This window comes from Bos taurus, chromosome 7, assembly GCF_002263795.3.
Source record: "Bos taurus isolate L1 Dominette 01449 registration number 42190680 breed Hereford chromosome 7, ARS-UCD2.0, whole genome shotgun sequence".
Taxonomy (NCBI): domain Eukaryota; kingdom Metazoa; phylum Chordata; class Mammalia; order Artiodactyla; family Bovidae; genus Bos; species Bos taurus.
Genome location: NC_037334.1, coordinates 50,695,626 through 50,712,929, shown reverse-complemented (window position 1 = coordinate 50,712,929; position 17,304 = coordinate 50,695,626). Strand labels below are relative to the sequence as shown.

General features: G+C 41.2%; 1 protein-coding gene across 2 annotated transcripts in view; it reads left to right on the top strand.

The window, feature by feature from the left end:
* Positions 1-795: 795 nt before the first annotated feature.
* Positions 796-17,304, top strand: part of DNAJC18 (DnaJ heat shock protein family (Hsp40) member C18) — a 31,410-nt gene continuing 14,901 nt past the window's right edge. The window contains exons 1-3 of one of the 2 annotated variants that reach the window (XM_024994366.2): positions 796-896; positions 2,545-2,731; positions 16,003-16,148. In XM_024994366.2, the coding sequence (XP_024850134.1) occupies positions 857-896; positions 2,545-2,731; positions 16,003-16,148 (373 nt within the window). In that variant the 5' untranslated portion in view covers positions 796-856. The remainder of the gene's footprint in view (positions 897-2,544; positions 2,732-16,002; positions 16,149-17,304) is intronic. The other variant, NM_001015649.2, reaches the window with a different exon arrangement.

Below are 17,304 nucleotides of genomic sequence, written 5' to 3'. Positions count from 1 at the left end.
CTTGAGTGGGAAAATGCAGGGATAATTCTTCATTTCCTTTTCACTCATCTCCTAGGGCCTGGTACTTCAGAAAAGGGGATGGGTCCAGTAAACGAATGGGGTGGAGGAGAGAAGTCTCAGAGGGACCCTGGAGACTTCAGGGATGGATGTCTGATGGAGACTTCAGACATCCTGGGATGGATGAAGACTAAGGAAAAGCAAATATAGGAATCTAATGCCAGCTCCAAAACCTGACTTTTTCTTCTTTCTCTACGCCTTACTCTTACTGGACATTCTAATGAAACTATGCCAGAGACGCTGCCTTCTAACCACATAAAATTCTCACCTTTTAATTTCCTTGATTCTTCCCAGAGCTGGGTTCAACATCACCAAAACTTGTCCTGGACCAAACACACACTTTTACACAGAATTAGGGGGTCAGCGTATATTTTAAAAGGACATCCCTGAGGCTAAAAATAGTCACAATGTCACCCTCTAGCCCATAGTTTGCAATGTCTTTCCCAGTGAATCTCATCGCGTCTCCTTGAACTTCCCAGCTGTTATGCGGCGTGGAAGCCACTATCCCCACGCTACAAATGAGGAAAAGCTCTGCCCGCAGTTGTCACCGTAGCAGCTATGAGCCGCTAACAGTCAACTGGCAGCAACACTCCTCCACAGGCCTTTCAAGGGTCGCGCCCCTTTACACCACTGCAGCTGCGACCCCTGGCGCAATGCAGGCCGGGGATTGTAGTCCAGTGAGCCGCAGTTCCTATGGATTGGACTACAATGACCAGCATGCCTCGCGCTTTTTTGCCCCCCTTCCCTTTTAGCCTCGGGAGCGGGGGAGGCTCGGCCGACCTGCTGACTGGGAACCGATATGGCAGCGACTTTGGGCAGCGGGGAGCGCTGGACGGAAGGTACCAGGTCCTGGCTGGAGGGTGGGACAGGGCAGGGTCTCGGAGAAATCAGGGATGGGACTCCTGAAGGCACTTGAAAGGGCTGAGATCCTGGGCCTGAGATGAAGGACAGAGGCCTATGAGAAGATGCTGGGCTTGAGTGGGGTTCCTGGTGAGGTAGGAGACTCTCCAGGACAGGGGACCGGGATATGGAATCCAGAAGCGTTGGCTCAAGCTGAGGACCCGGCTCGATACCCACAGTCACCTGTGACGACTTGTTGCCTCCGGCCCCCAGCCCCGCCCAGGGCCTGCAGCTATCAAGCCCGGCACGCGCCAGGGTGGGCGGGGTAACGCGGTCTCCCGCAGCTTGCCTACCCGGCCCTTATCCTCGCCTCCAAACTGGGCTGCCTGACCCTAGACCTGGGTTTCGTCTTGCCCCTGCATCCAGCACTGGGACGGATAGGCCAGCCCATTCCATCCTACAGTCAGGCAAAGAGGACTGAACCAATGCCTATTATGTATTCTGCATTATGGATTTGACAGACATGGTCCCCTGAGCCCACAGAACTCTCAGTCTACTGAGGGAGTTTGACAGGTAAACAGTCAGTTACAAAAGAAGCCCAAAATGTCCTGGGCTACACAGCAAGGTCGTAGATTTGGTGGGGGTATACTGTTAAGGCACTCAACACGACCTGGGTTTCAGAGAAGGCCTCATGAAGAAAGCGTTACATGTGATGACATGAAGGATGTGCTGGAGCTAGCCAGACCTACTTAGAGAAAGTTTTGCAGGCAGAAGGAACAGCATGTGCTAAGGCCCAGAGAAAACAAGGTATTGCTGATCTGAAGGGAGATTGTTGTGGTAGAAGGTAGAGTACAGAGGACCTTGTGGTGAGATTTGAAGCTAAAGAGACAGGCTGGGCCCATAAGAAGAGATCTGGACATGGAGCAACGGGTAGTCACTAAGATATTAAGCAGGAGAAAAGGGTTTTTTGTCTTACCCAGATCCTCTAGACAGGACATGAGCATTCTGCCTTCTTTGACTATATTCCTATGGCCCTCTTCACACTCTGCAGGCATTATGATTAATTAAATTCTCTCCCTTTAAACAGTAACCTCTTTGTGGTCAGGAGTAGGTCTTACTGATACACCTCCTTGATCTATCTAGCCAAATGTCTTGTATGTATTAGTTCTGTAACCATTTAAACATTGAACTCATCTCTACTTTAAATCTTAGTGGTGGAAAATATTGCAACAAAAAAAAATATGTTATGAACAGTTCTCTCCTGACCATGAACCACAGAGAAATAGACTTCCGTGGTGCTGCCCTAAATCCAAGGTATTGGGCAGATGCCTCTGGAGTGCCTTTACTGGCCCTGAATCAAGATTATTTGCTGGCTGATGCCTATAGGGATGATGGACATTTTAATGCTTCATGTTTCTGACATTAAAAGTTTTTCATGATTGCTTCTATATTTTCTGTATTGTTTTCTCAAGGAAGATGTTTCTTCTGCTTTGTATGGATTTGGATCTGTAAAAGTCAGTATGATACCACTAACCTGGCCCTCAAACATTCACTGGCCTATAGGCAGCCTCCCAGATAGCTAAGGCCAGTAGCAAAGTTGATTTGCAGGTCAGAGTGAACCCTTATGGAGGTACTGTTGTTTTGCAGCTTACATTGATGCAGTCAGAAGAAACAAATACCCAGAAGACAGACCTCCTGAAAGTCATGACCCCTGTGGTTGCTGTAACTGCATGAAGGGACAGAAGGAAAAGAAGTCTGAGAATGAATGGAGTCAGACCAGACAGGGTGAGGGGAACTCCACTTATACAGAGGAGCAACTGCTTGGAGTACAAAGGTGAGCCTGTGGTGGGATTAGATGAATGATTTTATGTAGAGTGCCTAGCGCAGATGACTGCTATTATTATTATCATTGAAGCACAATAACATCTTGGCCTCAGAGGCAAAGTTAGGTGGAAGTGGAGTGTTAGGCTATAATCTGAAGTAACTGCCCTGCTTCTACTCTAAGAGAATCAGGGAAAACCAGGTTGACATAACAGACATCTGTACAACATCCTACTCAACAACAGCAGAATGTACAATCTTGTCAAGTATACATGGAATATTATCCAGAGTAGACCATATGTTAGGCTATAAAACAAGCCTTAATAAATTTAAAAGGATTAAAATAAAACAGTGTATGTTCTTTGAAATTGACAACAGAAGGAAATTTGGGTAATTCACAAATGTGTAAAAATTAAACAACATATTCCTAAATAACAAATAGGTCACAGAAGAAGTCACAAGGAAAATTAGAAGATACTTTGAGATGATTGAAAATGAAAACACAACACACCAAAACATATAGGATACAGCTAAACCAATACTTAAAGGAAATTTATAGCTATAAATGTTTATTTTTCTAAAATCTCAAATCAATAACCTAATCTAGAAAAAGAAGAACAAACTAAATTCAAACAAACAGAAGGAAATAATATAGAGTGAAAATAAATGAAATAGAGGATAGCAAAACAATAGAGATCAACAAAAGCAAAAGTTATTGGTTATCAACAAAACTGACAAACTTTTAGCTAGACTGACCAAGCCAAAAAAGGGAGAAGACTCAGATAACTAAAATCAGAAGTGAAATAGGGGATATCACTACCAATCTTAAAAAAATAATGATTATGTAAGAGAATACTGTGAACAATTATATGCCAACAAACAAATTAGAGAACTTAAATGGATAAATTCAATTTCCCACAAATAAAAGCCCAGGCACCGATGACTTAACTGGTAAATTCTACCAGATGTCTGAAGAAGAATTAACTAATCTTTCATTAATTATTATAGAAAATACCAAAGAAGGGAACACTTTCCAAGTCATTCTATGAGACCAGTATTACCCTATAACCAAAAGCAGATGAAAGCATCACAAGATGGATACAGATTTCTGAAACATTAAAACATGTAAAAAGGATTATATATCTTGACCAAGTGAGATTTATCCTAGGAGTACAAGGTTGTTTAACACATGAAAATAAAATAATGTAATATACCATATTAATAGAATAAAAGACAAAAGTCATATGATCATTTCAATAGGTGTAGAAAAAGCATTTGACAAAATCCAACACTCATGATAACAATATTCAGTACACTAGGAATAGAAAGGAACTTCCTCAACCAGATAAAGGTCATCTACAAAAAATCCACAGCTAACATCATACTTAATGATGAATAATTTGATGCTCTCCAAGATCAGAAACAGAACAGGAACAAGACAACTACATTCACTCTAGCTATTACTATTCAACATTGTGCTGGAGTTTCAAGCTAGGGCAATTAGGCAAGAAAAATAAGCCAACCAGATTGGAAAAAAGGAGTAAAACTGTATTCACATATGTTATGATCTAGTATAGAAAATTTTAAGGAATATTCACACACAAACTATTAGAACTAATAAATGACTTCAGCAAAGATCAATATACGAAAATCGTTATTTTTCTTTTTTTCACTTAATAAACATATATTTATAGACATACAATTTCAGAATTCTAGTCAAGAAATATAGCAGATCCATGTTCTTATTGCACATGGCTCAGCCCATCTAGGGACATCTACTGAAACCAGAGGGTCGGGATGATGGGGACAGAGCACTGGGGTCAGCACAGGCAGGTCGCTCTCATCCATATCCAATTCTGAGCATCTCTCTGGGCTAGGGTGGCCACTTCATCACAGGGCAGGACTTTATTTATAAAGCCATATTTGACATTTCTTAACCAAGCTTCCTTTTCCAGCAAGAATCCTATTTGTTGGGGAACTTTTAAAAGAGATCCAAGAGAAGCTCCGGGAGGGTAGTGACCCCCTCCTGGCGGGCAGCTTGGGGTACTAAGGCTTCAGGGGATGGCTGGCTCAATGACACATCCACCGCCAGAGAAAAATTTGGGAAAAACAGTAATTCCAAAAGGTTCAGTATAAACTGTGGAAATGAATAAAACCTCCCTCCCTTCCCGTGGCTGCTGCTGCTATTTTGAGAAAAATCCTCATTTGAAAGTGATGATAAGAAACTCTTGTGGTTCATCCTTTGTCCAACATGCAAGAGAAGGCCAGGTGGCGTCACGAACATGGAGGGTAGAGACAGAGGTGCCCACAGTCATGGACTTTTTTAGGAGCCAGCTGCTGCCCCAGGGTCCTGGGCACCACCTGGTTGACTCTTCAAGGAAAAGCCTTCTGGAGTCTTTGGTATATAACTTAGGAAAAACCAGTAGCAACAATGGGTCTATGCCCTGGGGCACCTGTAAGGGAAAACTTGCATAGGGAAATCATTATTTTTCTATACATTAGCAATGAACACGGAGAAAGCAATGGCACCCCACTCCAGTACTCTTGCCTGGCAAATCCCATGGACAGAGGAGCCTGGAAGGCTGCAGTCCATGGGGTCGCTAGGAGTCGGACACGACTGAGTGGCTTCACTTTCACTTTTCACTTTCATGCATTGGAGAAGGGAATGGCAACCCACTCCAGTGTTCTTGCCTGGAAAATCCCAGGGACGGGGGAACCTGGTGGGCTGCCGTCTATGGGGTCGCAGAGTTGGACAAGACTTAGCAGCAGCAGCAGCAGCAACAATGAACAATCTGAAAATGAAAACAGTTTCATTTATAACAGCATCAAAAAGAATAAAATGCTTAGGAATAAATTTAACAAATGTAAGATTGTACATTGAAAACTACAAACTTCATTAAAAGAAATAAAGAAACTCTAACTAAATGGGAAGTTTGCCTGTGTTTATGAATCGAAAGGCTTAATATTGGTTAAGTTCAGTCGCTCAGTCATGTTCAACTCTACGACCCCATGGACTGAAGCATGCCAGGCTTCCCTATCCATCACCAGCTCCTGGAGCTTGCTCAAACTCATGTCCGTAGAGTCAGTGATGCCATTCAACCATCTCATCCTCTGTCTTCCCCTTTTCCTCCTGCCTTTGACCTTTCCCAGCATCAGGGTCTTCACATCAGGTGGCCAAAGTATTGGAGTTTCAGTTTCAGCATTAGTCCTTCCAGTGAATATTCAGGACTGGTTTCCTTTGGGATTGACTGGTTTGATCTCCTTGCAGTCCAAGTGACTCTCGAGAGTCTTCTCCAACACCACAGTTCAAAAGCATCAATTCTTTGGCGGTTGGCTTTCTTTATGGTCCAACTCTCACATCCATACATGACTTATGGAAAAAACATAGCTTTGACTATATGGACCTTTGTTGGTAAAGTAATGTCTCTGCTTTTTAATATGCTGTCTAGGTTGGTCATAGCTTTTCTTCTAAGGAGCAAGCATCTTATAATTTCATGGCTGCAGTCACCATCTGCAGTGATTTTGGAGCCCAAAAAGATAAATCTCTCTCTGTTTCCATTGTTTCCCCATCTATTTGCCATGAAGTGATGGGACTGGATGCCATGATCTTAGTTTTCTGAATGTTGAGTTTTAAGCCACTTTTTCACTCTCCTCTTTCACTTTCGTCAAGAGGCTCTTTAGTTTTTCACTTTCTGCCATAAGGATGGTGTCATCTGCGTATCTGAGGTTATTGATATTTTTCCCAGCAATCTTCATTTTGATAATATTCCTCAAATTGACCCACAGATTCAACACAATCCCTATTAAATTCCCAGTTACCTTTTTTTTGCAGAAATTGACAATCTGATCCTGAAATTCATGGATTTCAGGATGCATCCTGAAAATGCAAAGGACCTAGAGTAACCAAGTGTTAGTCACTCAGTCATGTCCAACTCTTTGTGACCCCCATGGACTGTAGCCCGCCAAGCTTCTCTGCCCATGGGATTATCCAGGCAAGAATACTGGAGTGGGTAGCCATTCCCTTCTCCAGGGGATCTTCCCAACTCAGGGATTGAACCTGTGTCTCCTACATTGCAAGCAGATTCTTTACTATCTGAGCCACCAGGGAAGCCAAAACAGTCTTGGGAAAAAAGTGCAAAGTTGGAAGACTCATACTTCCCAATTTCAAAACCTACTGCAAAGATTCAGAATGAAGATAGTGTGCACTAGCATAGGATAGGCATTTAGATCAATGAAGTAGAATTGACACTCCTGAGATAAACCCTTATATTTATGATTAATTGGTTTTTGACAAGAGTGCCAAGACAATTTAATGGGGGAAAGACTAGTCTTCTTGTTGGGACAACTGGATATCCACATTGCAAAAAATGAACTTGGACTCCTTCCTCACACAAATAAAAAAATTTATTCTAAGACCTAGGACCTAAATATAAGAGCTAAAACTATAAAACTCTTAGAGGAAAACATAAATGTAAAGCTTTGTGACATTGGATTAGGGAGTCATTTTGTGTTGACAACCAAAGTATACATTATAAAAGAAAATATAGGCAAATTGGACTTCATCAAAATTAAAAATTTTGTACTTCAAAAGATACCACCAAGAAGGTGAAAAATCAACCCACAAAATGGGAGAAAATATTTTCAAATTATATATCTGATAAGGGAGAGATGGAAAGAGAAAGAGGCAGGGGAGTATTTGCCATGGAATCAGGAATTGGAAACTAGGGTGTGGAATCCATAGGATCCCCACAAGCAGCTATTGGGGAAGGACCCCAACTGACATTCCAGACCCTGCATGAACAGTCCCGACTGTGTTACTAACTTATGAACTCTTCAGCAACACTGTGAGCCTCTGCCTGCTCAACTGAGTTGTGTGATAGAAAAAACTGGAGGTACTTTAAATGCCTCATCAGTAGGGAATGTACATGCATGCATGCTCAGTCACTCAGTTGTGTCTGACTCTTTGCAACCCTGTAGATTGTTGCCTGCCAGGCTTCTCAGTCCGTGGGGTTTTTCCAGGCAAGAACACTGGAGTAGGGTGCCATTTCCTCCTCAAGGGGATCTTCCTGACCCAGGGATCAAACGCAAGTCTCCTGCATTGCCAGGTGGATTCTTCACCACTGAACCACCTGGGAAGCCCATACATCCATAACAGTGCAAGAATATGCACCCTTTAGAAGAATGTGGTAGATTTTAAAAGTATAGTTGATTTAGAAATTGTGTTAGTTTCTAGTGTGGAGCAAAATATTATGTTACGTAAAACTGAATATATATATATATATATATATATATATATATATATATATATATATGTTCTTTTTCAGATTCTTTTCTATTATAGATTATTATAGGATATTGAGTACAGTTCCTTGTGCTATATATATATATAGTATGACCTTATTGATTATTTTATATAAAGTAGTATGTATCTGTTAATCCCCAAGTCCTAACCTGTCCCCTTCCTTCCCACTCCCTCACCCCTGCTTTCCCCTCATTTCAGTTCAGTTCAGTTCAGTCGCTCAGTCGTGTCTGACTCTTTGCGACCTCATGGACTGCAGCACACCAGGCCTACCTGTCCATCACCAATTCCTGGAGTTTACCTAAACTCATGTCCATTAAGTCAGTGATGCCATCCAACCATCTCATCCTCTGTCATCCCCTTCTCCCTCCTTCAGTCTTTCCCAGCATCAGGATCTTTTCCAATGAGTCAGTTCTTCACATCAGGCGGCCAAATTATTGGAGTTTCAGCTTCAATATCAGTCCTTCCAATGAACACTCAGGTCTGATCTCCTTTAGGATGGACTGGTTGGATCTCCTTGCAGTCCAAGAGACTCTCAAAAGTCTCCTCCAACACCACAGTTCAAAAGCATCAGTTCGTCAGCACTCGGCTTTCTTTACAGTCCAACTCTCACATCCATACATGACTACTGGAAAAACCATAGCCTTGACTAGACAGACCTTGATGATGCTGTGAAAGTGCTACACTCAATATGCCAGCAAATTTGGAAAACTCAGCAGTGGCCACAGGACTGGAAAAGGTCAGTTTTCATTCCTATCCCAAGAAAGGCAATGCCAGAGAGTGCTCAAACTACCGCACAATTACACTCATCTCACACGCTAGTAAAGTAATGCTCAAAATTCTCCAAGCCAGGCTTCAGCAATACATGAACCATGAACTTCCAGATGTTCAAGCTGGTTTTAGAAAAGTCAGAGGAACCAGAGATCAAATTGCCAACATCTGCTGGATCATGGAAAAAGCAAGAGAGTTTCAGAAAAACATCTATTTCTGCTTTATTGACTATGCCAAAGCCTTTGACTGTGTGGATCACAACAAACTGGAAAATTCTGAAAGAGATGGGAATAGCAACCACCTGACCTGCCTCTTGAGAAATCTGTATGCAGGTCAGGAAGCAACAGTTAGAACTGGACATGGAACAACAGGCTGGTTCCAAATAGGAAAAGGAGTACGTCAAGGTTGTATATTGTCACCCTGCTTATTTCACTTACATGCAGAGTACATCATGAGAAACACTGGGCTGGATGAAGCACAAGCTGGAATCAAGATTGCCGGGAGAAATATCAATAACCTCAGATATGCAGATGACACCACCCTTATGGCAGAAAGTGAAGAAGAACTAAAGAGCCTCTTGATGCAAGTGAAAGAGGAGAGCGAAAAAGTTGGCTTAAAGCTCAACATTCAGAAAACGAAGATCATGGCATCTGGTCCCATCACTTCATGGCAAATAGATGGGGAAACAGTGACAACAGTGGCGGACTTTATTTTAGGGGACCCCAAAATCACTGCAGATGGTGACTGCAGCCATGAAACTAAAAGATGCTTACTTCTTGGAAGGGAAGTTATGGCCAACCTAGACAGCTTTCCCCTCTGGTAACCATAAATTTGTTTTCTGTGTCAGTGAGTGTATCTGTTTTGTAAATCAGCTCATTTGTGTCATCTTTTTATAGTCCACATACAAGTGATATTATATGATATTTGGCTTTGTCTGACTTACCTCACCTAGTATGATAATCTCTAGATCCGTCCTTGTTGCTACAAATGGCATTTCTTTGTTTTTTTATGGCTGAGTAATATTCCACTATATATATATATATATATATATACACCACATCTTTTCTATCCATTCATCTGGCTATTGTAAAGAGTGCTGCTGTGAACACTGGAGTGCATGTATGTTTTCAAATTAGAGTTTTCATCTTTTCCAGATGTATGTCCAGGACCATATGTTCTATTTTTAGCTTTTTTAAGGAACCACCATACTGTTCTCCATATAGCTGCACCAATTTATATTCCTCCCAAGAATGTAGGAGGGTTTCCTTTTTTCCATACCCACTCAAGCATTTGTTTGTAGACTTTTTGATCATCGCCATTCTGACCAATGTGAGGTGATATATACCTCATTGTAGTTTTGATTCACATTTCTCCAGTAATTAGCAATGTTGAGATCTTTTTGTGTGCCTGTTGGCCATCTGTAGAATGTGGTAGATTTTTAACAATAGCCAATATTTACATCATGTCAGATGCTATCAAGCATTTTAATGAACACTTAATTTAATTATAACAGCTCTGTGAAATACAGGTATAATTATTAGCCCATTTCAAAAGATAAAACAATTCACAGAGTTAAGTCCACAGCAAAGTCAGATGCCAACCAAGGCATTTTGACTCCAGAGTTCATGCTGTAGTCATTCTCAAAGGTGTGGTTTGAGAATCCCAAGACCATTTTGGAAAGAGGTCTACAAGTTTTAAACTATCCTTGTGAACTTCCCTAGTGGTCCAGTGGTTAAGATTCTTTGCTTCCACTGCAGAGGGTGTAGGTTTGACCACTGATCAGCAAAGTTCCACATGCTGCTTGGTGCAGCTGTCCCCCACCCCCCAAAAAAACACACAATATCTTCATAATAATACAAACACATATTTGCCTTTTTCACGTGAGAGGCTATATAATATCCAATTATATCTTTTTCAGATCAGATCAGATCAGATCAGTCGCTCAGTCGTGTCCGACTCTTTGCGACCCCATGAATCGCAGCACGCCAGGCCTCCCTGTCCATCACCAACTCCCGGAGTTCACTCAGACTCACGTCCATCGAGTCAGAGATGCCATCCAGCCATCTCATCTTCTGTCGTCCCCTTCTCCTCTTGCCCCCAATCCCTCCCAGCATCAGAGTCTTTTCCAATGAGTCAACTCTTCACATGAGGTAGCCAAAGTACTGGAGTTTCAGCTTTAGCATCATTCCTTCCAAAGAAATCCCAGGGCTGATTTCCTTTAGAATGGACTGGTTGGATCTCCTTGCAGTCCAAAGGACTCTCAAGAGTCTTCTCCAACACCACAGTTCAAAAGCATCAATTCTTCAGCGCTCAGCCTTCTTCATAGTCCAACTCTCACATACATACATGACCACAGGAAAACCATAGCCTTGACTAGATGAACCTTTGTTGGCAAAGTAACGTCTCTGCTTTTGAATATGCTGTCTAGGTTGGTCATAACTTTCCTTCCAAGGAGTAAGCGTCTTTTAATTTCATGGCTGCAGTCACCCTCTGCAGTGATTTTGGAGCCCAGAAAAATAAAGTCTGACACTGTTTCCACTGTTTACCCATCTATTTCCCATGAAGTGATGGGACCGGATGCCATGATCTTTGTTTTCTGAATGTTGAGCTTTAAGCCAACTTTTTCACTCTCCACTTTCACTTTCATCAAGAGGCTTTTTAGTTCCTCTTTATTTCTGCCATAAGAGTGGTGTCATCTGCATATCTGAGGTTATTGATATTTCTCCCAGCAATCTTGATTCCAGCTTGTGTTTGTTCCAGTCCAGCGTTTCTCATGATGTATTCTGCATATAAGTTAAATAAACAGGGTGACAATATACAGCCTTGACATACTCCTTTTCCTATTTGGAACCAGTCTGTTGTTCCATGTCCAGTTCTAACTGTTGCTTCCTGACCTGCATACAAATTTCTCAAGAGGCAGATCAGGTGGTCTGGTATTCCCATCTCTTTCAGAATTTTCCACAGTTTATTGTGATCCACACAGTCAAAGGCTTTGGCATAGTCAATAAAGCAGAAATAGATGTTTTTCTGGAACTCTCTTGCTTTTTCCATGATCTAGCGGATGTTGGCAATTTAATCTCTGGTTCCTCTGCCTTTTCTAACCCAGCTTGAACATCAGGAAGTTCACGGTTCACATATTGCTGAAGCCTGGCTTGGAGAATTTTGAGCATTACTTTACTAGCGTGTGAGATGAGTGCAATTGTGCGGTAGTTTGAGCATTCTTTGGCATTGCCTTTCTTTGGGATTGAAATGAAAACTGACCTTTTCCAGTCCTGTGGCCACTGCTGAGTTTTCCAAATTTGCTGGCATGTTGAGTGCAGCATTTTCACAGCATCATCTTTCAGGATTTGGAATAGCTCAACTGGAATTCTATCACCTCCACTAGCTTTGTTTGTAGTGATGCTTTCTAAGGCCCACTGGACTTCACATTCCAGGATGTCTGGCTCTAGGTCAGTGATCATACCATCGTGATTATCTGGGTCGTGAAGATCTTTTTTATACACATCTGTGTATTCTTGCCATCTCTTCTTAATATCTTCTGCTTCTGTTAGGGCCATACCATTTCTGTCCTTTATCGAGCCCATCTTTGCATGAAATGTTCCTTTGGTATCTCTAATTTTTTGAAGAGATCTCTAGTCTTTCCCATTCTGTTGTTTTCCTCTATTTCTTTGCATTGATCGCTGAAGAAGGCTTTCTTATCTCTTCTTGCTATTCTTTGGAACTCTGCATTCAGATGTTTATATCTTTCCTTTTCTCCTTTGCTTTTCACTTCTCTTCTTTTCACAGCTATTTGTAAGGCCTCCCCAGACAGCCATTTTGCTTTTTTGTATTTCTTTTCCATGGGGATGGTCTTGATCCCTGTCTCCTGTACAATGTCACGAACCTCATTCCATAGCTCATCAGGCACTCTATCTATCAGATCTAGGCCCTTAAATCTATTTCTCACTTCCACTGTATAATCATAAGGGATTTGATTTAGGTCATACCTAAATGGTCTAGTGGTTTTCCCTACTTTTTTCAATTTAAGTCTGAATTTGGCAATAAGGAGTTTATGGTCTGAGCCACAGTCAGCTCCTGGTCTTGTTTTTGCTGGCTGTATAGAGCTTCTCCATCTTTGGCTGCAAAGAATATAATCAATCTGATTTCGGTGTTGACCATCTGGTGATGTCCATGTATAGAGTCTTCTCTTGTGTTGTTGGAAGAGGGTGTTTGTTATGACCAGTGCATTTTCTTGGCAAAACTCTATTAGTCTTTGCCCTGCTTCATTCCGTATTCCAAGGCCAAATTTGCCTGTTACTCCAGGTGTTTCTTTACTTCCTACTTTTGCATTCCAGTCCCCTATAATGAAAAGGACATCTTTTTTGGGTGTTAGTTCTAAAAGGTCTTGTAGGTCTTCATAGAACCATTCAACTTCAGCTTCTTCAGCGTTACTGGTTGGGGCATAGACTTAGATTACTGTGATATTGAACGGTTTGCCTTGGAAATGAACAGAGATCATTCTGTCGTTTTTGAGATTGCATCCAAGTACTGCATTTCGGACTCTTTTGTTGACCATGACGGCTACTTCTTCTGAGGGATTCCTGCCCACAGTAGTAGATATAATGGTCATCTGAGTTAAATTCACCCATTCCAGTCCATTTCAGTTCGCTGATTCCTAGAATGTCAACATTCACTCTTGCCATCTCTTGTTTGACCACTTCCAATTTGCCTTGATTCATGGACCTGACATTCCAGGTTCCTATGCAATATTGCTCTTTACAGCATCGGACCTTGCTTCTATCACCAGTCACATCCACAGCTGGGTATTCTTTTTGCTTTGGCTCCATCCCTTCATTCTTTCTGGAGTTATTTCTCCACTGATCTCCAGTAGCATATCGGGCATCTACTGACCTGGGGAGTGTCCTCTTTCAGTATCCTATCATTTTGCCTTTTCATACTGTTCATGGGGTTCTCAAGGCAAGAATACTGAAGTGGTTTGCCATTCCCTTCTCCAGTGGACCACATTCTGTCAGATCTCTCCACCATGACCTGCCTGTCTTGGGTGGCCCCACAGGGCATGGCTTAGTTTCATTGAGTTAGACAAGGCTGTGGTCCTAGTGTGATTAGATTGACTAGTTTTCTTTGAGTATGGTTTCAGTGTGTCTGCCCTCTGATGCCCTCTTGCAACACCTACCGTCTTACTTGGGTTTCTCTTACCTTGGGCGTGGGGTATCTCTTCACGGCTGCTCCAGCGAAGTGCAGCCAATGCTCCTTACCTTGGACGAGGGGTATCTCCTCACTGCTGCTCAAGAGTATAAAAGACTTTTTATATCAAAAAGGTCAGAACTGCTGCTCTGGTGGTATAAACTATTAACCCTGTACTTCTCATCTCTGTAAGTTACTGGTCAATCCCCAAGATAAATTGTTGTTTGAAAAAAGGATGTAGAAGGGTGATTGTAATATGCTTACATTTAGGTATTAATAAGAAAAAAAGTTAAAAAATGGGGCTGTTTTTATACATGTGCTGTCTCTGTACATGGGAATGAGAAAACTTTTTTTTTTTTTTTTTTTTGGCTGTGCATCTTGTAGGATCTCAGTTCCCTGGCCAGGGATTGAACCTGGGTTATGGCAGTGAAAGCTCAGAATCCTAACTACTAGGCCACCAAGGAAATCCCCACAGAAAACTTCTAACTGTGGTTATTCTTAGCATAGGAGATTGGGGAACAGAAAATGGGGAAGCAGGAAGTTGTTTCACTGTATATAGTTTAGTATTTTGGATATTTTTCTTCTACCATCAGTTCAATTCAGTTGCTCAGTCATGTCCAACTCTTTGCAACCCCATGGACTGCAGCATGCCAGGCTTCCCTGTCTATCACCAACTCCCAGAGCTTGCTCAAACTCATGTCCATTGAGTCAGTGATGCCATCCAACCATCTCATCCTCTGTCTTCCCCTTCTCCTTATGCCTTCAATCTTTCCCAGCATCTGGGTCTTTTCCAATGAGTCTGTTCTTCACATCAGGTGGCCAAATTATTGGAGTTTCAGCTTCAGCATCAGTCCTTCCAATGAATATTCAGAACTGATTTCCTTTAGGATTGACTGGTTTGATCTCCTTGCAGTCCAAGGGACTCTCAAGAGTCTTCTCCAACACCACAGTTCAAAAGCATCAATTCTTCGGCACTCAGCTTTCTTTATAGTCCAACTCTCACATCCATATATGACTCTTTGAAAAACCATAGCTTTGACTAGACAGACCTTTGTTGGCAAAGTAATGTCTCTGCTTTTTAAAAAAATTTTTTATTGAAGGATAGTTGCTTTACAGAATTTTGTTGTTTCTGCTTTTTAATATGCTGTCTAGGTTGGTCATAGCTTTTCTTCCAAGGAGCAAACATCTTTTAATTTCATGGCTGCAGTCACCATCTGCAGTGAATTTGGAGCCCCAAAAAATAAAGTCTCACTGTTTCCATTGTTTCCCCATCTATTTGCCATGAAGTGATGGGACCGGATCCCATGATCTTAGTTTTCTGAATGTTGAGTTTTAAGCCAACTTTTTCCCTCTCCTCTTTCACTTTCATCAATAGGCTCTTTAGTTCTTCTTCGCTTTCTGCCCTAAGGGTTATTGATATTTCTCCGGGCAAACTTGATTCCAGCTTGTGCTTCATCCAGCCTGGCATTTTGCATGATGCACTCTGCATATAAGTTAAATAAACAGGGTGACAATATACAACCTTGACATACTCTTTTCCCAATTTGGAACCAGTCTGTTGTTCCATATCTGGTTCTAACTGTTCCTTCTTGACCTGCATACAGATTTCTCAGGAGGTAGGTAAGGTGCCTTTATAACTTTTTAAAACAAAGTTTAAAAAGATAGCCATAAAAAAGAGGTACATTTTAAAAAATGGTTAGGGTATTTCTTCTGCCTTTGCTGTCCTGTGGTTCAACTTTGAGGACCTTAGATTGGGCCTTAATATAAGGATTAGTATACTTGTTCTACCCACTTACAGGGATATAGAAAGAATAACATATTAGATGTAAAAATACTTTGAAAGGAATTAAGCTGTCACTGGGAGGAGGACATTGTTAGTGAATTGAATGATTCATTAATGTGTTCACCAGTTTTCTCTCTTTCTGCTTTGGGTCTCACAGATTGGATATTGATTTACTATTTAGCAGTTAATTGTACAAAAGGGACCTTTGTAGACATACTAAAAAAATGTTTCTGATTTGTGTTTTTAGGATCAAGAAATGCAGAAATTACTATGAAATTCTGGGAGTTTCACGAGATGCTAGTGATGAAGAGCTTAAGAAAGCTTACCGAAAACTTGCCCTGAAATTTCATCCTGACAAGAACTGTGCTCCTGGAGCAACAGATGCTTTCAAAGGTCTGATCCTAAACTAATGCTTAATTATGCCCTCCTTGTGGTGTTTGGTCACAGCAAGTTGTTTCCAGCCTCTCTCGTAATTGTTTTCTAAGGCTACAAGCAGGGTCTTGTTTTTTCCTGCCACACCTCTTAGGTAGTGATTATTAGCATAGCTCTCTCCTTAATTTCTTACTTTAATTTCTTTTGGGAAAAAAAACTGGTTTCTCTGTAATATCTTACAGAACCTTTTATTCTTTGATTCAGCAAATATTTATTGAAGATCTATGTGTCCGGTGCCAGGGTAAGTAAAACTGATATGATTCCTCTTGTGGAACTTAAAGGTTGGTAGCCACTTGCAGGCAGGACCTAGATAGCGTTTCAAAGCTTCTTTGACCATGAAACTCTTTGTTCATGAAACCTGCATTATAAACATGTGGTTAGTATAAAAAGGCTTTATAAGACTTTGTAGAGCAAAAACATAGTTATAGATCAAAGCTTTTTCCATTGATTTCTGTGATACTTTCAGAAACATATTCTCAAAAAATATTTTGCATCCAATACATAAATAAAAATTTCACTTAAGAGCTTCACCCTGAGGAATGTCATTGATTCAGGAAAGGATTATCAGTAGATGCTAAAACCATTGGGTAATAGGTTGTTGTTGAATAGAATATTCACATAATGTCAAAGTATTATCCCACAGAATACTTACTGATTTTGTTGTTATTTAGTTGCTCAATCATGCCTGACTCTTTTGTGACCCCATGGACTATTGCCCACCAGGCTCCTCTGTCTGTGGGATTTCCCAGGCAAGAATACTGGAGTGTGTTGCCATTTCCTTCTCTAAGGGATCTTCCCAACCCAAGGATTGAACCCCAGTCTGCTACATTGGCAGGTAGATTCTTTACCACTGAGCCACTTGGGAAGCCCAGATTGCACAGGGAAAATTTTCTAAGTAATGGAGATAGCTAGCTGTTACTACTTTAAGCAAGTGATCTAATTTATCATCACCATTACTAGAACAATTTAACATTACATGTTGTAATACTATGTGGTATTCTTGCCAGAATGTTTGACCTGAATCTAATAAAGAGGAAACAATCAAAATATGGAACATTCTACAAAGAACACTGAACTACTCTTCAAAAAATTCAATAAAAGAAAAGCAAAAAAGGTG